General features: G+C 39.3%; 1 protein-coding gene across 3 annotated transcripts in view; it reads left to right on the top strand.

Moving 5' to 3' along the window:
- LOC122793475 (myosin VIIA and Rab interacting protein) overlaps positions 1-25,313 on the top strand; it is a 2,819,605-nt gene that overhangs the window by 2,225,041 nt on the left and 569,251 nt on the right. For all 3 annotated transcript variants that reach the window (XM_044061523.1, XM_044061522.1, XM_044061521.1), the window contains exon 11: positions 23,045-23,275. In XM_044061523.1, the coding sequence (XP_043917458.1) occupies positions 23,045-23,275 (231 nt within the window). The remainder of the gene's footprint in view (positions 1-23,044; positions 23,276-25,313) is intronic.

Below are 25,313 nucleotides of genomic sequence, written 5' to 3'. Positions count from 1 at the left end.
CCCAACCCATTCCTACTTTCTCCTACCTCCGGCACATACAACAAGCCATCATCTACTCACTCTGTGACTATCTCCCCAACTCTATTTAACTTCTCCACTACATGTCTACACAAATTCTCCTTACTCCATATCCTCAGACCTACCATCAAATCTAAACCTAAGCTTTACAAACTCCACTTACCTATTACTATACTTTCTCTTCTCTCAAATAACCTACTCTGCTCTGGCGACATCCATCCCAACCCTGCACCCCCCCTCCTGCCCCAACACCCAAACTATACCCAACACTACTCCCACCCCTTCCTCCCCTAATACTTCCAACCACACACACATACACAAACTCAAAATACATCCCTACCTAAGTACCTGACTGTTTACTCTCTCAATATTCAAAGCTTATCTAACAAAATCACTGACTTACACGCATGGATAACTCACATTACACCTCATATTCTTTCCTTGTCAGAAACTTGGCTCATACCACATTTTTCCAATAGGGAAATACTCCCACCAGGCTACAACATCTACCGTTTAGACAGAGTTCCCAAAAAAGGAGGTGGTGTAGCCATTCTCTTCTCCAATAGCTTAAACCTCTCTCCCCTTCCATCACCTATTCCGGACTTCCACCCAGCTGAACTTATCATCGCAAACTGCCACTTGAATCCCAGCAAAAAATTTGCTATTGCCTCCATTTATCTCCACCCAGGAAACAACCTGCCCATACTAGAAAATATCTTATCCTGGTTCTCCCACTCTTTACCCTATGAAACCCTTATCCTTGGAGATATGAACATAGACTGGTCCAAACTTACTTCTGAGTCTCCACAACTCAGCATCAACTTACATGGTTTCCAGCAACTAATCTCAGCCCCCACCCGCTTTCACAACAACTCCTCATCCAGCTCAACCATTGATTGGATCCTTACTAACTCCCCCCAATACTACCACAACCCTACTACCCTACCAGACTCACTTAGTGACCATGTCCCTACCTCTTTTCTCAGATACTCCTGCCAAACTCCCAAATCACACCTTACTAAAGATTGTTGTAAACTATCCCATTTTGATGCCAACCATTTTAACCATATTCTTGCTAACATAGACTGGTCCATCCTTAAAGAACTACCTCTCAACAATGCAGTAAGTACATTCGATAGCATCTTCCTTACCACTCTAGAATCTCTAGCTCCCACTAGAAAGATTAGAATAAAATCAAACCAGGCACAATGGCTTTCCAAAGAAACTAGGTGCCTTATGCATCAAAGAGACAGAGCATGGAAAGCTTGGACCATAACTAAACAACATCCCCTACTACTCAAATTTAAACAACTAAGAAACAAACAAAAAAACATGTTACAAATGATAAAAAGTCATACTATAGCTTAGCTCAGCTCAACAACAAATCCAACCCTCGCATATTTTGGTCTACCCTGAACAAAATTCTCTCTCCAGGTATTCCCTCAAACCAATCCCCATACCCAAATACATCCTCCCTGGAAACTGCTACCATCCTTAATTAACACTTCATTAACAGTATCCGGAATCTCCTACCCTCTAAATCTAACTCTACTTCTGTTCCTCCTCCAAATCTTCTAAACTCAACTACCTTTTCCTTTCCCCCCACTCCCACATCCTATATCAAATCTCTCCTACTTAAGCTCAAACCTTGTTCTCCCTCCACAGGTAACCTACCTCCTTCCTTCCTCAAACTTGCTGCTGAATCTACTGCATACCCTGTATCTACTCTAATCAACAGATATATCCTTGAAGCCACTGTGCCCATCTTGTAGAAATCCTCCTTTACTATTCCATTACATAAAGGTGGAAATTCCACTGACCCCTCTAACTACCTTCCCATTGTCATTCTTTCTCCCCTCTCTAAAATCCTAGAAAAATGCATCCACACTCAGCTTCTAAAACACCTCCTCCAGCACAACCTACTCACCCCCACTCAACATGGATTCCGCCCCAACCACAGTACAACTACGGCTCTTCTATCTTTCACCCATACTATTGCGGAGGCTCTTGACAACAATAAACTGACTTCTTGTCTTTTCCTTGACCTTTCTAAAGCTTTTGACACAGTCTGATATCCTCTACTACTAACAAAGCTTGCCAACCTCAACCTATCTTCCACCTCCTTAGCCTGGTTCTCTAGCTACCTATCCAGTAGGCAGCAATCCGTTAAATGGCTCTCTTTCTCCTCTCCATTCCTCCCTGTCCCAACTGGGGTGCCTCAAGGCTCCATCCTAGGTCCCCTCCTGTTTAATGTCTTCACTAATGATCTTTTCACTTCTTGCAAAGAATTTTCCCTCATTCAATACGCAGATGATTTTACACTTATCTCAACCTCAAACAGTATCTCTGAGCTCCACTCCCTAACAAAACAAGCCTTTATATCCACTGTAAAATGGCTTTCCGACAACCTACTCATACTAAACCCAAAAAAGACTAAACTACTACTCTTCCTGCCCCGCTCTTTCTCAGCTTAAAACTACTTTTACCATCAAATCCTCCAACAACACAATTATCCAAGCAGATACCCATACTAGACTCTTAGGGGTCATCATTGATGACAAACTAAAATTTAACCTCCACATACTCCAATGTATAAAGAAAACACATCAGAAATTGGGCTTACTCTATCGGAACAAAAAATTCCTAACCCCCAATTCTAGACTCACCTTAGGACAGGCTCTCCTCCTCCCCTCCCTTCTGTATGCCACCCCAGTTCTCACCAACATTCAGCCCACAACCCTAAACAAACCTCAACAAACATACCATAAAATAGTTAAATGTATTACTAATTCCCCTTACAAGGCTCATCACTGTATCTCACTAAACTCTCTCCAATGGCTAGAACTCCCCCAACAACTGCAGCTATCTCAATTCCAAATATTATACTCTGTTATCTACAAACCTTTAGCCTGCCCATCCCTTTCTTCCTTGATCTCTCCCTATACTCCATCTCGAACCCTCCATACCTCCAGCCAGAAACTACTAGACATCTAGCAACCCAAAAAAAAATAGGTAAGTTGCTGTACAAACACTCGGTTGCACGAGCTTGAAACAAACTTCCTGTTCACATCCGTTCCATCACCCACTCCTCGCACTTTAAAAATAAACTAAAAACTCATCTTCGGAACTCCAAAATCTGCCCCTGCTTTGACCCAACCTAATTCCCCCCTCTGTCTCATTGGTGCCTCACTCTACTATCTCTTACACATCGCCCTGTAAGATAGGCTTTTTTCTCTCTTTTTTATTTTAAGTTTGGTTGACTGCACAGGAACCCCCTGTGTAAAATAGTAAAATTGTACTTGTCTCTATACTTGTATGACTGTTTGCTTTCCCTTTGTGCCTGATATATTTGCACACACACACAACTGTATTGCATTCTTGTGTAATTTGTATATATGTATAATCTACTATCTTAGACTTAATGACTGTACAATTATTTAAACTTTAATTGTATTTGTATATCATGTATTTTGGAGCTTTTCTCCTCGGGTCTCCTCTGAAAAAGGGCCCAAAAGCCCAGCAGGACCAACCCGGTTAACAAATGTCAATAAATAAAAAATAAATAAATGGCTATCCTTACACAAAAACACTACAGACTTTACGGGGATGAAATTCAAATTTTAGTATATGGCATCTAATCAAATTCTAAAAGCAGTAATTTATTGAAGGTGTTTTTTGTATTCAAATAACATAATGTCTGTGGTTGTTGAATACACTCATTCTTCATTCTTGTGACACAGTCCCAGTCAGGCATGATATCTAATAACTGGACACATAAGCCATGCATTATTGCTGCACTAAACTCCATCTCTGTAACACAAGGTCATAGCCCGTTATGCTATTCCTTCTGCTAATACTGACCACCAATTTCTAGAGCATCTGTCATGGGTCATTTCCATCTTCTGCCTTTCTACCCTTGATCTAGTGTTCTTCCTACTGTCATGTAGCTCAACCTGCAACCATACCAAACCCTTTGCAGAATAAATATTAATTTGTTAATAGCTGCTTCTTTCTATACTTTCACTGTATGCTATGACATTAGATTTATTTTGATCATCCCATTAATGTATTTTAGCAAAGTATGAGGGAGTAGCTCACAAATTCATTCATTCATTCACATTTTTTTTAATTTTTGCTAGTGAGACATTTTTTTACTTCATATGTCATGACTTACTCAAAGCACAATTATGTCATTTGATATGGAAAGCACTGAACGGAAAAGGAATCACAACAAATTAATGTGTGTGCCATCACACCTGAGTCCTCTCCATTTGCCATCACACCTGAGTCCTCTCCATTTGTTGATCAGGCAACATTAGTCATTCTGCCCCACCTGTGCCTCTGACATTACTTATTCTGTTCTTTTAACATTTGTGGGATAGAGTCCAAGTGTATACTGAGAGGTGAGTGCAGCCCTGACCTGGTGATACTAGATGTACCCTCTTCCTCCCCTGGGGAGTTATTAGGTGTGCAGAGAATCATCTATTCAGTGACCTTTGGGACTCTTCAGAAGTACAGTTCTGTGTAAATACAACATAATGAAATTGTCGGACATGATCTGCAAAGAAATATTTGTATGCATGCATTGTATATAAAAAGAGAAGATAATGTGAGAATAAGGACATTGAAAATCTCCTGCCATAGCTGGGGCATGTTTGTACAACAATGGTGGTGATGGTGAGGGGCCAAAATTGTAGTATCTACATGCACATACCAGGAGGGTTGGAAATGTGCTGCATGCTATGAGGACTGTGTTCTGCAGGATTCGGTGGAAGTGGAAGGGGTAATAGAAGTACCCTATAACCTCCAGGAACATTCACCTGAGTATACAGTGGTGTAAAAAACAGGTTGTCTATAAAGGGTGAGCTAACCCTGCACATCAAATAACACTCACAGCAAAACCAAGAAAAAAAATGATAAAAATGATTCTTAAAATGTGTGCATTTTCATCATAAAAGATTCCTATTTTCCATAAACACCGAATTAGAATTGTGGCTGTCACATGCATGTCACCAGCCATATATTATTACATAATTTTTAACGCAGCTGTTGTCATGGCATAGGATTCCAGAGCTGTGGACTCCTGTCACTGTTGTAGTTACCACCTTGTCAGAATCCTTTTTTTAGAGGAAGAGGCATATACAGGGGTATTCCTGAATTTTAAGGAATACCTCATTGATTTGTGCTTTTCACAGGATTTTGGGCAGCACCTACTCCATTTATTTTGGACTCAGAATTTGAGTTCTCCCAATAAAGGCTTGCATGCTTCCTAATTTGCATGCTCAGTGGGGTGTTCAAGCCTGTGTTGCAATCATGGTTGTGTTTACAGGATAATTCTTGGGGGTGTACCTTACTCTTACACTAAATGTTTTGTGAATCAAGCCCTACATCATCTTCTGCAGCACCAATCTGATGACAACTAAGAAACCTAACTTGAGCTGATTTACAGTTTAATCATGGTATAGTATGGTCTCTTCTCGGCAGCATCACCTTCCAGTTAAATAAAACTATTTAGTGACTGAAAAGGCCTACCTCATGTGGCTGACAACTAGACAGTGTTCACTGTGATGCCAGTCCAATATGGTGACACCTTTTATTGGTGCACAAGTTAATACAAAAACAGTTTTCAGCTTGTTCAAATCTTGTTCTGCACTATGACAATTGCAGTGGCCTGTGGAATATCTTAACTATGCATGCATATATTTTCTATGCCAGTTTTCAAACACAGCTGGAAATGTTTACTCAGACCTTACAGTTATGTCTGTCTTCAGCTGTGTGGGCCTGCATCGTACAATATTTAATGGCATAACAACCCTGATACTAGATCAAAGGTCTTCTGTTATCCCTAACAAGAACAGACAAAAGTATATTTCATTGTTATATAATAGTGGAATGATTTAACTCAACCTTTTAACAGTTTTTTCTTTTCGTAAACATTACCATTGGAAGTGTGCAATTAGGCATTTCTTTCTTTCTCCTTGGTCATTCTGCAACACCCAGCACTAATTTAGACAAGAAATCTTGGCAGTTTAGTCCAAGTGCTGTAAACATATTTGGCTTGTACAGATGTCATGGAAAAAAAACATCTGAAACATTTTTTTTCTGTTAAATTTGTGAATATATAGTTAAATGGCTCTTAATTTGTAAGCAGACCACTAGATGGCACCCAATAACCATTCACACTGGCCAAGCTTTTCAGTATATTGTATTGTAAATTGCTGTTTCCATAAACCTCTATCAAAGTAATTACAGACTTCTCTCAAATAATTACATTTCCTAGTATGTCATCCATAATATATACAATAGCTTACTTCCTGAGGGCTTTTTTAATAGAAATTCAAAATATTTTGAAAGTTAAGATAAGAACATGACTGAGAAGAAACTAACTCACTATCAGTGCCTGTGTGTTTTAATACGTCTCATCGGTATAAATCATATGCTATAATTACAACAACACTTCTGAAGTCCTGTACTGAGAATGAAGATGAATTCTAGTGGCACTGCAAGCTGTTGTAGTGTAACACTTCTCTCCTTTGTTATTCATGCTAATTAAGTGCCAGTAATGAGTATAGTAATATATAAGATAAGCTTTATGAGAAAACAAGCAAAGCATACTTAAAATATATGTGTATACAATACATCACGTTGTCATAAAGAACAACACCAGCTATTCTCACTTCCATGCCTTACAGTGCTCCAGAGATACACAATGAAAGAGCAGACAACTGCCTATAAATTTGTAATACTTTAGTACCACTTCTCCAGAAAAACTCCTCCAAAAGAACCCTTAGGCCCCAACTTTATTACCACTTGCCCTATGGAATATTGACTCCCAAACACATGTAAAGTAATTTTTCAATTACAAATGGTTGATAGCACAACTCCCAAATGCACACTACAGAACAATGAGACAAAGGTTTTCTAGGAGGGGAAGCCCATCTGCACATTTCTCATGTGACAGGCTTTGCCCCCACTGTTTTACTTCACTGTAGTGATGCTTGAGTTACCCAGCTGTGATGAAATGAGAAGTACTCTAAGGTGATTAATACAATGTATACAGTGATTATGATCTCAAAGTTAAGTCCCAGAGTGGTAAATGTACGCAAACTGTACTAGCGCTGCACATGCATAACTAGGTAGTGGATAAACCAAGAAGAAGGGGCCATGCAGTGACCCAGTCACCATCTACAGACACTATACAAACACATGCCACATACATCACTTCCTGGAATATGCTCTGTGTAGCACTAATGTCTGTTGTAGAGTACCAGTAGATATTATGAAACAGGAATATCAAAATAAAAGTGTAGGCAATTTCTAAATATTTTTTAAATACATTATGTTGTCAATGCTGATACTGCCGCGGTAATGCAGCGGTAGCGTTGTCGCCTCACAGCAAGAGGTTCTCCTGTTCACTTCTCAGCTGGAATGCTTTCTTTGTGGAGTCTGCATGTCCTCCCCGCGTCGAGTGGCATTCGAAAGACATGCATGAAAGGGTGTGCCTTTGTTGAAGGTTGGGCGTCAAGCTGACACCTCGGCACCGTAAAAATCTATTGCCAATTGGGAGGGTGGCCTAATGGTTAAGGTATTTGCCTTACAAACACAAGGTGCAGGGTTTGAGTCTCACAAGGGATAATTGGCTAAGCTTAAATGGCTCAAAAGGGCAGTTAGCTTAGTACTAACCTATGAACAGGCAAGCACATGCCTATGAACAATCATTAGCGGACTGGAGTTCCGCAGTGGCGACCCCTAACCTGGAAAAGCAGAAAGAACAACAACAACATGTTGTCAGTGCTGATGTGATTGTGAATACAACTTCATGTTCTGTATGTGTTATGCAGGAACAGAATAATAAGTGCATCCTGTTAAAACATATTGGAACACAATATAACAGTTGATCTGAGCAGAACAGTATGGGATCCGAAAATTAGCTGCATTGAATTCATTCACAGAATAAAAGGGTAATGCACACCATGCAGCCATGCAAACCTGAAAATAGCACAGCATGAGTATTGCAGAGTACTACAGAGTCACATAACTGGTGTCCAGCAGCACTGGACTAGATAAACCTGAAAATAGCACAGCATGAGTATTGCAGAGTACTACAGAGTCACATAACTGGTGTCCAGCAGCACTGGACTAGATAAACCTGAAAATAGCACAGCATGAGTATTGCAGAGTACTACAGAGTCACAAAACTGTTGTCCAGCAGCACTGGAATGGATATGGGCACTCTGGCTCATGATGAGAACCACAGACAGAGCTACAAAACTGAAAGCATGGTATAGCATACTAGTGCATAATATAAAAGAGGGGACCCCTTCCCAGTGGTGCATACAGCAAATTTTATGCATGTAGTTGTAAAGTTGCACTACAGGATGGCTGAAAGCAAGTCAAACAATAACACAAGATAACCCATATGTTGTAAATAGAAACATGGATAGTACCATATATGTATGGTAAGTGAAGAGGTTACGACCAACTTATCTCCGACCTACAGTGGCAGTGTACACACACACGCACACACACACACACACACACACACACACACACACACACACACACACACACACACACACATGGCTGTCACAACCAGGATGCTAACATAAGGCCACATCCCAGGACTAGAGCCACAGGAAGTCATTAATTTCATTAAGCAATACTTCAGAGATTATTGACAACCATCTTGTGCGTACAAATAGAAATACTATATGTATTCCTGTTCAGAAGAGTAGAACTCAAGGTTATATTGAGTAATGTGCAAATCTCTATCATCCCTGGGTATCACACTTTCCCAGTGATGCAGTGATCCTTTGTTTGAGTATATTTAGATGAGGAAGAATTTCTAGTCTCGTGTTTGTTGTGGTGGAAGTGGGAGACCACCAGGGAGCATCTTCTGTTTAAACATTAAGTTTCTTTTTACCCATGGTATCTGGGAAATGTTTTATGCCTTATTTAGTTTATATAGTTTTTGTTTGTGATATAGCATACTGACATTCACCCTGAGATGCGATTTAGCACACCTTGTCTGTATCTTCTTTGTCTTGGCAACAAGTTTATTTGTTAAGCTATTGTCATAAATTTGTGGCTTTGGTCATTCACTGTCATCGTTACCAGTGACGGGCCATGCATTTTTCACACATTTGACCCAGTCCCAGTTCCACAAGCAATGGAACAATTCATGTTGTACCCTGTAAAGAAAGCATATGAACAGAATGAAAGAAAAAGAAAGCTAAAACAGTATGGTAAGAGTAGAACAATCAGTGAGGATAACTGGATGCAGGGCTTGTTACAGCAGGAAGGCCAGTGATTGCATTTTGAGAGACCTTGAGAACACGGGATAAGAACTAAGTAGAAAGCTGATACAACAACCTGAGGGACTGAGGGTGTTTTACAGTCGGCCTTACTGAAGAACATGCTTTAATCAACTCAGCTCTACAACATTAATGTGTTTATTTATTTGTTTGCACTTGGTTGATTAAGTTAGTCCCACTAGGCCAATGGCCTGTTTACTGGCAAGACCCATCATGGTATTCATACTGAATAAAAGAAGTATGGACAGGACAAAGATGTATGCAGAAATAAAAAAATAATTGTGGGAAAAGAATTGGAAAGGAGAGATGAAAATTAAGGAAATGGGGATGGAAGAAGTATGTACAAAACTTGTGTTGTATCACTGATGAAGAAATTGTAAAAATGATGAAAATAAGATGGATTTGGGCTGCAAAAATATGTAAATGTATAAAGAACTTGTAGACAATGTATATATAAATAAAACAACCCCCTACTCTTTTTGATAAATTCTGTAGGATCTTTTGCATCCACCTGATCTACCACCAACTCGAGTAGATGGGACCTTGGTTTAAAGTCTCATCCGAAGGATCGTTCACTCAGGTATGCAGCAGCCCCCTTATGCTGCACTGCAATGTCAGTCCTGGAAAATTTACCCAACTACCTGTGTGGGAATAGAACCCACAGCTTTACACAACAAACATGAGTATGATGCATGTTGAGCTCTTGAGGCTGCAGTAAGAAATTCTAAGCTTGATGTATTCTGATGTACGGAAAATAGAATTTAATTGTTGCAGGAGACACTTGAAAGAGTACGGCAGGTAATATTTTATTCTAGATGCATAAGTGAGTTTTGTATTTTGTAAACAGAGGTACAATAGTCTAAGGTGTTTCTGTACAAATATTCTGTGTATGATGTATGATTTTTTCTGCATACTCCAGCTTCTGCCCCCCCCCCCCCCACAAAAATATGTTAGTTGAGTCAGTGCTCTTAACTAGCCATACATATCCCATTTTATACCCAGTTTTTCAGTTGCTGGTGATCTTATGCATGAACTGCAGTTGAAAAAGGGAAGTGATAATTCAGTGCAGTTATGTGGTTCACAAATGACTGCGTTAAACAATTAAACTCCACCTTAACATAGTTTGGCTTTTGAGCATCTATGGCTATCAGAGTCATGTCTCTAAGTATTCATGATATGTGTAGACATATTGTTTGTATGGTGTATGGATAGTGATTATCTTACACCATGCTGCAGGCTGTCACATCAACCTTATCTCATAACATGCTTCAGGCTGTTGCATCGGCCTTATCTCATAGTATGCTTCAGACTGTCACATCAGCCTTATCTCATAGCATGCTTCAGGCTGTCGCATCAGCCTTATCTCATAGCATGCTTCAGGCTGTCGCATCCACCACATCCCTTAACAGCATCTTTTGATAAGCCCTGACTGCATTAATGTTGCACAACACGCCACTCACTTCAGAGTACACATGCTTTACAGATGTTAATGCTGTGACATTTCCATTCAATATCTGTGCTCCAAGGCATAACAGTGTTTCATTTAGGCATTGTTTTTACTATCATATCTGACAAAGCAGAGCTGCAGAGCCATAATGAGTCCTATTATGCATTAGTATCTCCATATGTATGCACATGATGTTATGATTATGCAGAGTGAGAAATGTATGCCATACAAGTATGCATGCATGTATGATTACTGTAAGGTACTGTATATGAAAAAACTCCTGCAGTACTGCTGTCTCATAACACGACCTGTAAGAGATTTAATGACTTACTTAGTCTGAAGGCTACACTCTCACATCAAGCTGTTATGGGTAAGCACCTCGACTCTACTACACTATAGCAGGTACTACAGACCAACAGACCTATAATCTATGTTGAAGCTGTTAAAAATATACAGACGCCTCCTACAGTCTTCACTAGAAAACCTTAGCATAAAGTAAAAGAAGTTTCTCGTACCTTAGCAACCAATATTGCATGCCTGCATGTAGTTCCCAAATTAGTTACCCAGGAGGTTAGCAGAAGCCCTAAGCCTGCTACTACTTAGGGAAATGTCTTGATCACTGGTGGATGTACTGTATGATACAGTGAGTTCTCACTCATGAGGCTTGACAAGAGGAGGAAGACATTTAGCTGCCTCTCCGGGGCTAGAATCCATGATGTCATGAGGGACCTGAGGTCACCTAGATATGACAGTACAATTATAACCTATTGGTAGCCTACAAGGGAGTGGATTTAGATGTCCTTCCCTAAGGCACATGTAAAATTATGTCAGCACTTATTGTAAATGTGCCCAAGGCAGGGAAGACACCAGACTGGAGGAGCATTTTCTGTTTTTTAAGATAGATCCTTAGATATCAGGCCAAAGTAATTAATTTCAGCAACTGGCTAAGTGGTTGATATCATTCAGAGTGGATCCAAAATGTGATAGCCTGGGATGAGGTGCTAAATAAGGTGTCTGTTTTGGCAAACACGGCTTGCACGTCTTACACCAAGAGGTCCTCATACTAGCAAGAGCATTTGTTCCCCCATAATGACTTTTTTATGTGGAGTTGGTCTTGATGTAGTAATTCCGTTACATAAAGTTTATTTCTTCTCCTGACCCCGATAATTGTAGGACCATCAGTCTTACTAGCTATGTATGTAAGGCCATGCAATGAATACTATCAAACACATAAATGCAAACATAGGCAAGATTACTGACTTTGTCCCAATCATCTTCTCTTTGTGAAGGATAGATCCTGTCTCCTGAACCTGGTAAGTTTCTTTTAAAAGGTCAGTGAGGCAGTGGGCATTGGCCTGTCAGTGCTTACTTCCTATCTATATCTGCCCAAAGCTTTTGTTAGTATCATTCATGTTGGTATTCTTGATTAAAGTAGCAAATCTCAGTATAAAACCATACATTGTCCTTTCTATTGCTAACTGGATGTCTGACAAAACTCAAATTGTTTAATTTGATGGTACTCTCACAGAATGTAAACCTGTAACTAGCAATGTCCCACAGGATTCAGTGCTTGGGCCTCACCTATTTGGCATCTGTTTTGCCGGCATTCAGGCCATTACCCCAGGAAGTTTTCTATCCAGGTTTTCTAATGACTGTGCTTACAAGCTTATTATGAGTATTTGATTTCTCTCACTGATAAACTATTCAGACATGGGCTGGACTATCCTTACTATGCTGTTTGAAAAATGGTCTAACAACATGCTACAAAATGGAAGGTGATGTAGTTCAGCAAGCAAGCTGTACTCCATTTCTATCATATTAATGGTACACTTCTATAGACTGACACGTCATAAAAGGCCCCGGCACATAAGTGGATAAGTCGCTCTCATTCAACCACCATGTGTTTAACATAACTAGGGAATGTGACATCCAAGGGAATATTCTTCAGATGCAAGGATGTCATTATTTCACTGTACTTCTCCCCTGCTAGCCTTGTTATTGAACATGATGTGCCATTTGGTATGTACCAAAACAAAACACGACGTTATCCACCTAGAAAGATAATGGGCCTTGAAACCATCACCTTATCTGAAAGATTAGTTCATTTAACCTTATACTTGATACTCTTCTAGTTCCTTCAGAGTGGCCTATCTTCAGTCCATCATGCCATGAATGAGCCAGCTCTATTTGGACTCCTATATCGTAACAAGACAAGCACCATATCCATACAAAATATCTTTATCTACACCAATAAATTACCAAAACTCACTGGAATGATAAGTACATATCCAACACATTCCCCATCTATAGAACACACTTCCTCTGCATTTCCAACAGAGCAGTATTGTGACTACCTGAAAAGCAAACTTAGATGGACAGGTAGCCATAGACCTATCCCAGGAATTAACTGTGTGGCCCTTGTCATAAATGATGGTCAGCATCTGCTTCAGTGCTGGTCTGTCTTATCTTACGGTTGTTATTCTTACTGCTGTTTTAGGATTAAGAATCCTTTCCAACAAGTGTTTAAGAGCTATGCTTCTGATGGTCTGCATGACTGCTTGCCTAGTAACTCCTGATAATCCATTGTATGTTCTTGTAATGTTTACATTTTCATTTCTGTACATCACGTGGTACATATCCACACATGTATACAAACCAAACATAGCATGGACATTGCTGTAGATATTCATGTTTGTGACCATGAGGCAAACTGATACCAAATGTTTTTTTTCACATAATATGCACATCTTATGAAAAGACAACACACAAAGAAGTATATTTATAAAATAAACAAAGTGACCTTAGCCACATTGACAACAGTGGTGATAAGATGAAATAGACACAAATGATATCCTAGGAGCAAGAACAGAGTGCATATATTGTGGCTTGTGTGTCAAAATTTATAACAAAGGAAAGCACAATGTGGCATATGATGTAGGTCATTTAGATACTCAAAAAAAACCCCCAGTCTGTTCCAGAAGACAGAATGCTTATCTTCTTATGCACTGAATGATCACATTCACCTTAACTTTGTCTGGTATCTGCGTACACAGTGCATATATTTGACACTAACATGAGCCTTCACTGCTCTGACACATCTATAACATTTGTATTAAACGTGTATCACACCACAAGTGTGATTGTCTCAGTAACTGTTTTGTGCACTGTATGTTACTCAGCAGGCACGCTGGTTATTTACCCCTTGTTTAATGTCATACTCATTTTACAAAATGTATGCCATTACTACTTCTGTACAACTCCTTCCCTGGGTGTGTTGTATATAGATGATAGTGGGAGTGCAGTATTTGACCACCAAATATACTCAGCAGACCTGCAGAGTTGCAGAATACGTGCATTTTTGTATTTTCCCATACCATAGTATGCTGAGTACTGCACACCTGAATTGATGCTACTAGATATTTATAGATGCCTCTGCCCCCACAATGATAGCACTTGTTGCTGTCTGAAATGTACATCCGAGTAGCACACCTTCACCCCTTAGCATCAGCTTTCTTTTTGTTCTGCCTGCAGAGCCGTACTGGCAGTAATGTAGACCTGTGTGTATTGCTCTCATGATGTGGCAGCTTATGCAATGATTGCTGTTTTCTGAGTAATGGATGTATAAGTTAAGTCTAAAACTATCAAAAGATGTTTAGTCTCTGGGATAGTCTGTGTGGTTGTTATACTTGCATACCCCTTGCTACATTAGCTGTTTATATAGTTGGTCAGATAGACTGTATTGATAAGTTCACCAGCTATCCACGTACCGTTTCTGTGTTATTCATTATTTAGGAACACCCTCCCCATATCAGCAGCCTATTGACAAATGTATATGTAGCCTTCTGTATTAAAATTGCTGGTGGTTCATCCTTCTGTCACTGTTTTCAGAGAGTAATGTACATTTTCACTATATATATATATATATATTGCACTGTGCATTTTCACTCTGCTCCCATTTTAGTATTTCACTACTCTTGAGTGTGCTATTCCTACAGCTGCACAGTGAAATATTTATACATTGTGTTTATGCTTTACTTGCATTATTTTTATATATTTTATAAAACACCGTTTTCTTTAAATGTCTATTCTATGTTGAAATGTGTATGAACATGATTGTTTAACTGAAATGCTTAACTGGCATTCCAGTTAAACAGTCATTAAACCTATGCACAAATATAATTTGACTGGTTCACTCTGATTGTAACAAAAACATTGTTTTATCTTTTTTCAAATGAAGCATACATAACAGTAGAATCATCCTTTAACAAATGTCACACACATAAATGCTTTGCCACTTATATTGACAGCACAGATTCCCTACCAGAGCACATAAAGTCTGTTAGCTTATGGTCATCACAACCCTCTCTTCACTAGAAGTCATCATTATTAATTCAGCACTTACATTACATCTTAATTATCACAGTGATTGTAACTTTATGCATTCCATATAACTTTGCTTAACTGTGTCATTTTAAGATATTTCAAATGAATTTCAATCCAATAAACCCATCACTAAAGGAGGAATATTTGATGCAGCAATAACTAATTGTACCATGTCCTCGGTGGTGGTGCTGCGGTAGCGTTGTCGCCTCACAGTAAGACGCTGTCCGGTTCGATTCTCAGCTAGAGCATTTTCTGCGTAGAGACATGCGTGAATGGGCGTACCTTCGTTGAAGGTCGTGCATCAGGGCTGGTAACTCGGCACGTAAAAATCAACTACCAATCATTAGCGGACCGGAGTTCCGCTGTGGTGACGCCTAACCAGGAAAAGCCGAAAGACACAACAACAACCATGTCCCCATAATGCCTTAGTATGAATATAAGGACAAAATATACCTTTACTGTTATTCTTTGAGAATTGCAATGACAAGATCCCATCTCATCTTTGCAATCTTTTCAAAATCTTTCATTCATACCATGAAAGCTCAAAAGCTCTCCATATGTTTACTAGTTTCACAGATACGTCTAACAGCTTCACTCTATTCAAGTGATGAGCCTAAAATACTACTTGACTTTATAATAGCCTTGCACTTTGAAAAACCTTGATCACTGTACTTTTACTTTTACATAACCACTTAGAAGTGCCCTTCCTTATGCCCTTGTATCTCATTATAGTTACAGATTATTATACGTCATCCATATACTACTGTTTGAAGTAAATTGCTGTTATAATTTAGAAATTTAAGAATACTGAACTTTTTACAGGATAGCATACCAACTGTGTGACCTGGGGGAATAGGTTACTACTAGGCTACTTGTCCTTGTGTGCCATTTTAAACTTAGGCAATTATCCCATGTAAGAATCAAACCTTGTACCTTGTGCCTGTAAATTAGACACCTTAACCATTATGCCACCCCCCCAACCCGACAGGTTTGGACTTAGTTCTTCCTGAATATAAATACAACAAATGGAGTAGGAAGGCCACTCAAATATTGAAAAGTGTACTCACGCTTGTTTATCATGGGTATGTTGAGGTATGGAATAGTATTATATTCTATTTTTATAACTGTTCACCAGCCTACAATTGGTATTTGTGTGTGTGTGTATGTGTGTGTGTGTGTGTGTGTGTGTGTGTGTGTGTGTGTGTGTGTGTGTGTGTGTGTGTGTAATTTTACCTTTTGCTTTTTTCACTGTATTTTTGCTCCAATCTTGGATTTTTTGTCATGTTACGTAATACCATCGTTCTTCAATAGTATTACATAAATGTAAATGCATTGTCTTCATATTATATTATATTGTTGTTCATGGAGCTTTTCTCTCCAGGATTCCATTGAAAACGGGCTCTTCGTGGCCCAATGGACTATCCTGGTAAACAAACTGTAAAATAAATAAAAATAAGTAAATTAAGGCATTGTCAAGCAATTTTCCATAAAGTTAGTAAGTTTCTTTACAAGGTAAGCTACTCCACTCCAATATCCATTGAGCTCTCTTCTGGACCATCCTATAAACTGTTTTACATGTGTTATAAATGAGCAGCTATCTTAAACATTCCCTGCTAGGGCATAGGCTAAACCTCTAACTGGTGGGTGCCCTCTGGCCCAGCCATCTGGGGGGGATGTTCTCAAGGGAACACAGTCCATCAGGTCATACATTCCTGAAAAACAGAGCTGGATGCTAAGATAGCTGGATGCGAAGAATGGGCCATCATTTATTTCATGTATGATCTGTTATTCAGCAGAATCACTTTGGTTTTCCTTCCATGCATGGTCAGAAACCCTGTCAAAGGGATCCTTCCAGCTTAACCCAGCATCAGCTTACCCTAGTGATATCTTTTCTGTACATAATAGGAAACCCAGCATCTTACTTTTTAAATGTTTCATCAGAAAAGCATAGGGTTTCCCATAACATTATCATTTTTTTTTTTTATAAATGTCATCCCAGAGGTTTCAAAATGCCAATAATCCCTAACAAACAATCCCTTTTCAGTCACATCTTAATACTACTCATCCATTATAACAATAAGTCTTCTTCTTCTTCTTCTGGCTTTTCCTGGTTAGGGGTCGCCACAGCGGATCATCTGTCCGCTCATGATTGGCAGTGGAGTTTTATTGTGTCGAGTTGCCAGCCTGGCACCCAACCTTCCACAGAAGGTGCACACACTTACACCTAACAACTTTAAAAGAATAAAGCTTAAAAGAATAAAGCAATTCTTTCTTCTTCTTCGCAATAACATAACTCGGCCAACTAAATGTAATCAAACACAATGCAACCAAACAATAACATTACAATGAAGAAAATAAAATGTCTAGAAAAACAATGCAACAAATCAACAACTAGCAACCATCAAATTATAATTTTCAACCTTAAAAATGACATTTGACTACAGTTATGTTTTATTTATTATATTAAGCTTAAACTAATAACTCGCAATGTCACCCATGTATTAAAACATTGATTAATGCAAGCTAAGATGATCTTAAACTTAATGACACTTCTGCAGACAGCCATTTGAACAATGATCATGCTGAGTATAAAGCAGCAAATCTGAATTATCAGTACAGTACTGGAAATATTTCAACTATTCCTCTGCTAGCAACGTCTTGTACAGCTGGTGATTTAAGTTTAGTCTCCCCTTCCCTCAGCTCCTAAAACATATCATTACTGTCTTTTAAAGTTACATGCTGAGATATCCTGTCCATTACCAAATCAATGTCTACAAACAAATTTACCCCAGGGGGAAAGAAAACATTTAGAAGTGTTAAATACAACTTCAACTTTTATAGATTCATAGGTTCATACTAGGCTATCTGCCCTAGGGCATTTATAAGCCTAGCCAGAGTGTGTTTGGCTTAAGCCACCTATTTTAAATTAATTTTGCTATGCCCTTTTTCGAGGTTAGTATACTGTGCCTCTGTCTAACAGTGACACAGAAGTGATACCTGGGGTAAACCTACGATCTACCATCCACTTATCAAGATTCCTCTTGAAGAGAGTCAATGAGGGACTCTGCCTAACCTGGACTGGGATTTTATTCCAGAGTGAAGGGAGCCTCTGGGTTATGAATCTGTCCCTCCAGTATGTCCTATTTATTTCAGTGCTGAGGTTCAAGTCTCTCGAGCGCGTAGCTCGATGGGATTTGGATTTTCTGAGGTGCAGCATGTCCATTAATTCCAGGTTGGACATGGCTTTATACGTCAGGCACAGATCGCCTCTGAGCAGGCAGTATGCCACTGAGTAGAACTGGAGTTTCTTTAACCGGGCAGCATATGGCATCTGTTTGAGCCCTTTGATCCTCTTGGTAAGGTACTTTTGGGGTCTTTCCAGTTGCTGCAGGTGTCTGGTAAGGTACATCCCAAAAGGGGCATTGTACTCAATTATGGGCCTGATGAGGGATGAGTAAAGAGGCACGATGACCTCCCCTGATCTAGATGTAAATCCCTTCATGATTAGGTGGGCTATATAAAATGTTTTTCTAACCACTTTGGCCACGTGGTTGTCAAATGAGAAATTGCCATCAACTTGGGTCCCCAGGTCCCTAATTACTTCTTCTGTACTTAATGGATTACCACCTATGTGGTAATTTGTGGGCACTTTGTTTTTGCCAAAGGGGATGACTATACACTTTTTGGAGTTTAGCTTGAGGCCATGGCTCTGGCACCAGTTGTCTGTTTCTGTGAGGCCCTTTTGGAGGATGCTTGTGTTGGCTGGAGAGTTGATTATGGCGCCCAGTTTGCAGTCATCTGCGAACTTGGTCAGCCATAGTCCTTCCGTGTTGTCCTGTACCTCCGGGAAATATATACTGAACAAGAGATGTCCCAGGACTGAGCCTTGTGGGATGCCACTTGTAACTGGTTTGGAGTCTGACATGGCTCCAGCAATTCTAACCATGTGGGTTCTGTCCTTGAGCCAGTTTGCAACCCATCTAGTGACATAGGGGTTTATATTTAAGCTGGTGAGCTTATCTATAATGCCCAAGTGGGGTATTGTATCGAAGGCTTTTGCGAGGTCCAGGTAGGCTGTGTGGACCACCTTCCCCTTGTCAATGGCCTTGGTGACTGTTTCAAAGAAATAGACCAGGTTTAAGTGGCAGGATCTGCCCTTAAAGCCGAACTGGGTAGGATCCAGTGTCTGTAGGTCCCCAGTATCTTTATTTATGAGGTCCATGATGATCCTTTCCATAGCTTTGCAGACCAAGCTAGTCAGGCTTATGGGGAGATAGTTTCCAGGATCCGTTGAGGCACCACCTTTGTGGAGAGGGACCACTGTTGCTGTACACCACTCTTTGGGTACATATCCTGTAGTAAGGCCGAGACTGAACAGTAGTTTTATGTTTAGCTCTTCTTGGAGTTCATGTAGGACGCAGCCCGGGACACCGTCTGGTCCCATTGATGCTGTGTTTTTTGCTTTGGAGAGGGCGGCTCTTACCTGAGCATCTGAGATGTCAGGGGGGCAGCACTCTGCTGGGATAGATATTTGCCCTTTTGGTGGGGAGGGGGGGAGAAGTTTGCGCTGAACCTGTCAGCTAGGATGTTGGCAATATCTGTGGGTTCGGTGTATTTTTTATCATTTTTGACTAATTCTGAGCATATCTGGGAATTCCCCCCCAGGTTCCTAACATAACTAAAGAAAGCCTTGTGATTATCCTTAGTGTCCTGTGCAGTTTTTCTCTCGAAGCTGGCCTTAGACGATTTTATGAGTGCCTGTAGTTTTTTGCTAATAGTGATCAGAGATGCCTTCCCTTTTTGGGATTTTGCTCTATCATGTAGTAGCTTCCTCCTTCTATTGTATAGTTTGTTTATGGCTGGGGTCCACCAGACAGGAAGTCTGCCTTTGGAGGATTGGGTCTTGGTTTTATTTGGGATTGCATGATCCATGCATTCCTGAAGGTGTTCATAGAATGCGTTTATAAAGGATTTTTAGGTTTTGAGGAGTGTGAAATTTGCTTTAGAGAAGTTTTTCACTGTGGTTTTCTGGGCAGGGGGTGGGGTCGGGATGTGAATATCCAGTGAGATTAGTTTATGATCTAATCTTACCAGTGAGGGATACACTTCTGGTCTGGAGCATAGAGTCCCCATGTTGGTGATGATCAGGTCCAGTATGTTTTCCTCTCTTGTGGGAGTGGTAACAAGTTATTCCATAGCATTTGAGTTTATAAATTCTAGGAACCTTTAGGCTAGGGTGTTGGAGCTAGAGTAATGTTCCCAGTCTATGTTTGGGTAGTTGAAGTCACCCAATATAATGGTGTTTGGAGAGACCTTCATATTTTCCAGTGTTCTCAGGAAGGCCGAGTGGGGTTCCTGGGTTTGGGAGGGTGGTCTGTAGCAGGCTATAAACTGGAAGGCAGTTTTACCCACTGTTAGTTGCACATGGATTTTAAGTTTTTTAGTCTGTGGACACACATGACTACAAATTTTTGCTTAGCTGATTGGATATAATATTCACCATAAAAAATAATGTCTTCTTTCCAAAATTGCCAGCCTGCTGTTATTGTGGGAAGACATGTTCTTTGACATGTCAGGGCTGGAACCACACCAAAATATTTTAACATCATTCTGCTTTAAGTCCCAAAAATGAACAGATGAGCCCTTCTTCATGGATAAAATATGAAGTAATGATGCAGACCCACATCTCAAATATTTCTAAAAGTACACCTCAAACCTTACTCTCACAATTACCGATATGTGTAGATGTTGAACTGACTTTTAGTTCTAATTTCATCTGACTCTATGAAAAAAACACATAAATGTCAATTTATTAGGATATAAATCCATTCATTACCTAGTCTTTTGTTCTGGGGAAGAACAGTTTTAAAGAAGGAGGCAATCTGGAATGATTAGACTAGATGCCTTTCCTCCTGAAGCACCAGAAACTCCCTCTGTACTTTGTTTTCCTTCTAACAACCTGTGTCTCGTATAAATCGGTGCTTCACCTTCACCATTTTTGTGCAGATATGGCCAAGTGCATCTGTTTGTGTTTGTGGAACTTCCTTCCAGGGTCACATGAATAGTGCATACCATGTGTCTTTCCTGTGACTGTGTGCCTTTCCACTGACGTTGGCTGTGTATGTGACGTATTACCTGCATCTGGTATTCTCACAAATCTTTCTCTGTATGTTGCTTGTCCTGCATTGCTTGTTCTTTTCTGCCATGAGTTTCTTGTGTGAATACATAAATCTTGGTCAGTATTTCCTTCCCAACCCCGTTCCTGTTTAGAGCTGACATGTGCCGTGCTATGAGTGTGATGCATTCTTTGTCATTGGTGCTTCTCTCCGATTGTGATGTTTCTAGCTAATACTGGTATAGGTTCCCTCCAACTGTAATGTTTCAAGCTCTTATTTATATTGCTTCCTTCTAACCTGTAATGTTTCTTAATCAGCTCAGTTCCATATTGCCATTTCCCTATAGCTGCCAGGGAACAATATACTTTAGTGCCTGCATTTTTTGCTACAACAAATGAGTAGAAAATCTCTATTCGTAGTTTATTTAGTTTTATATATTAAAGTCTATCAGGCATTGGTATTTCCCAGCTATGCATTAGCACAATTCACACCACGTAATTACCTAGTGTACTAGTCATGTCCACGTTGTACAAGATGCTTTTGTTAGCTGCAGTATGATACCCTGTCTTACTGCTGTGTCACATTTATACCAGGTATATGCCTTAAAATTTTGAGTCAGATTCAGTGGTTACATGTATAAAGTGCAAGTTATTTATTTGTTGAGCAAAGAAGGTGGTAGAATTGGACTCTTGAGTCTTAAATAAAAATGCATGCATTCTGCATGAGTGATATCATATGTATCAGAAACCATGGGCTAGGAGTGGATAATTTTTTTATAACTGAGTAAATAGTAAATACTTGAATGTCTCCAGTACCTAAAAACTCAAATATCTGCCTAGATGTGTAGGATAGGTGCACATTGCTAGTAAAAGAAACTTAACAGCAATAATCAGTGTTCTTTTATGAATACATATAGCCAGGAAACTGAAAACATGAAATTATGTAAATTCTCATCTGTACTTATTTATGTGAGAGAATAAACCTGCATTTATGACAACTATTGGCAATTGATGAAATACATATTTCTGTCCTATACCTTTTTATTAACCAGGTAAGCTGACTGGCACAGGTGTATCTCTGTTTATTTATCTATTTATTTATTTATGTAGTTATGTATTTATTTATTTATGTATTTATCTGTTTACTGTTTGATTAAAAGGTAAGCTGACTGGTCTGTTTACCCTTTTCAGCTGTGGTCTTTGCTGAATGAGCTGCAAATATAGTATATTTCAGTATCAGATAAATACATACTTTATCGCAGATTTGCAGTACAAAAGGAATACATACTCCTCAAACTATTACAGCATTTAAGGAATGCAAAGTTTATCAAAGTTGTGAAAAAACAGGTTGAATTAGTAACAGAACAGTACAGTATATGACGATAAGTAGTACCATATGTATTTACAACTGAGGCAGAAGGGCTGCACTTACTTATTAAGGTCTTATCAATCAAGCTGTACGTACTGTGCTATGGGAGATCAGTCATTATCATGGTTTGGTTAAATGACTGACTGAGATTGTCACATACCAGTGGGAAAATGAAGAAATCAAACTCTACACTGCTGGATAATCCTTATTAGCATTTTATTTCTTAGCCATCAGAGCTAAACTGTCAAGAGTTAACAGACCAGCTGTTAAACATAACCCTCAGAGATAAACAGCCAGATTTAACATATATGTGTAATCATGTTTGTAAAATAACTTGCAGTGCATACCATGTACCTCCTTGCCTATGTGTGGATTTACTTTCCATTTGAATTTTTTAGCGATTCAGTACGCCGTCACAAGAAGATTCAAGTAGAGAAGACGCACAACATAAGTCAAATCTCAGTGACATTGAAGTGCAGCTAAAATCCAGACTCCTTGAACTGGCTTCTAAAGTGAGTGACAGAGAGGTGTTATCAGTAGAAGATCAGGACCTTGTAACTAAACTTGAAAAGGAAGAAAGTTTGTCACATGAGGAAAATGTTAACAATACACAAGAGGAGCTCAGAAAAGTAAGTTAACTTGGGTATTATAACAGTCATAAACTTTACATTTTAAACGTTCTTTTATGAAAAGCAACTTATATGGTCATATAGGGTTTTAAAATAGTATAGCCTACTTGCTCAATAAGGTGTCAAAAGTTGTTTATAAGTTCATGTACACCAAATAACAATAGCAAGGGTTCTGATTACTTTGCATTTTCTGAATGTCAGACTAGCAAACAATGTTTTAAAACAATTTAATGTTTTTGGGAGTTATGTTTGCTTAATGTAAATATGTTTAAGAACCATGTTTTCCTGTAGCATCAGAACAGAATACATCCAGAGGCTGCAAAACGTATTTTTATGTTTTATACAAACTTAAGAAAGTGCTATTACCTTGACTGGGACATCGGAGCACTGACATTGGAATCCAATAAACATTAATACAATTTTTATTTCATTTCTGTCCAGTTTCCTTTTTCTTCTGTACCTGCTATCAGTGTGGTTTATTGAGGTTTGTCAGTGAGGCTGGTAGGGAGGGAAATAGAACTGTATTTAAATAGGTTCTGATAATCCTTATGACCTTTTTCAGTATTTATTACTACTTCGAAACAAGTTTAAAACATTTAGAAAACAGAAATGACAGAATAACACAAAATACAGACAGAATAATCATATTTCTTCCAGATTAAGCACAATTCATGAAGTAGGGTCTTACTCATACATACACATACATATAAGATACCTGACAAAATAGCGCGCTGCCTTAATATGGTAACTACTAAGACACAAGGATGATGATGGTACTGGGAAGGAGTAGTATGTACAGATTTAACAATGTTAGGTATTTAATTAAGTAACAGTGCTATATCTGTACAAGCTAAAACATTGGAGCATTCACAGTTAAGTATTTCAAAAGACAGTTTAAACAATTTTCTTTTTGAAAGGATTAAAAAGAATCATGAAAGTTGCAAGATACAAATTCAAGAAGAATAAAGAGGATTTTGCAAATGATGGATGTTCCCGAGAAATGGAATTTTAAACCGTATGTTACTGGTTGTTGTTAAGTTGGTAACAGTATTGATGGATAACTCAGATGATATATGTATTACCTCCATTGGCATGGCCACCTGCACTTGCAATAGCAGCATTTTCCTCAGCAGAGATGGTGGCAGTGGCTGCTGCAGGACCTTCCAGGGATGGGGAGGTGACAGCGGCAGTGGGAGACACCAATGGCACTGGTGTCAGAGGTGTACTTGCCACCAATGTTGCCTGACAGGCCTAGATGGTGACGGGGATGTTGGTCTAAATGCTGATGCATACAAATGTAAAATAAATGAACCAAACAAAAAATATATGTATAATGGAAGGGATATGGTGAAAGCACAAATATTGACTTGAACCTGCAGCCTTCAGCACATGCAAAGTAAAAAAATGCAATGTGTTTACATGCTGAGCTACATCTGCAGTCCAAGAAACACTGCACCAAAATATACATATCGGTGTGCAGCATGCAACTGCAGAATGAAAGAGATAGCATGCAGCTCACTGCAGTGTAGAAATTACATTGTTGTGGTACTGTAGTCACAGGAACAATGAAATACCCGTGGGGAATCGTGTGCAGTGCCAGAAAATTTGAGCCAAACCCCAAACCATTATCATGCCTACTGTATAACTCCAAGGCTATCTGCTGATCTGCTTGCACACTCCAACAGAACGCTGTTGTTAAACAATCTTATATGCTGTCAGTCCAGCCAAAGTAATAAAATAGGATTATGAAAACTGAACGAATGCCATGGAGACAAAAGGTCTCACATAATTTCCCATGAAATGTAGTACTTGTAGGACAGTAAAGTACAACAAACACAAATCCCAAACACAGGTATTGTCAAAGTAGTATACCAGTGGAGGAACTGAGCCCAGTGGTAACGTAGTACTATAACAGCAGTGCCTTAACATGTTGACTTACATGTACAAGTCTACAAAACAGCATCCTACCGCTGACATGTATACACTCAGCTATATAGTGGTCTCATTAAATATTGAGTGTGCAGTGTAAGGGGCCATT

Source organism: Protopterus annectens, chromosome 2.part0 (genome assembly GCF_019279795.1).
Source record: "Protopterus annectens isolate FY-2018-M chromosome 2.part0, PAN1.0, whole genome shotgun sequence".
In the NCBI taxonomy this organism is placed as follows: domain Eukaryota; kingdom Metazoa; phylum Chordata; order Ceratodontiformes; family Protopteridae; genus Protopterus; species Protopterus annectens.
Note: the sequence above shows the minus strand (reverse complement) of the source record. Positions and strands in the feature narration are given on the sequence as shown.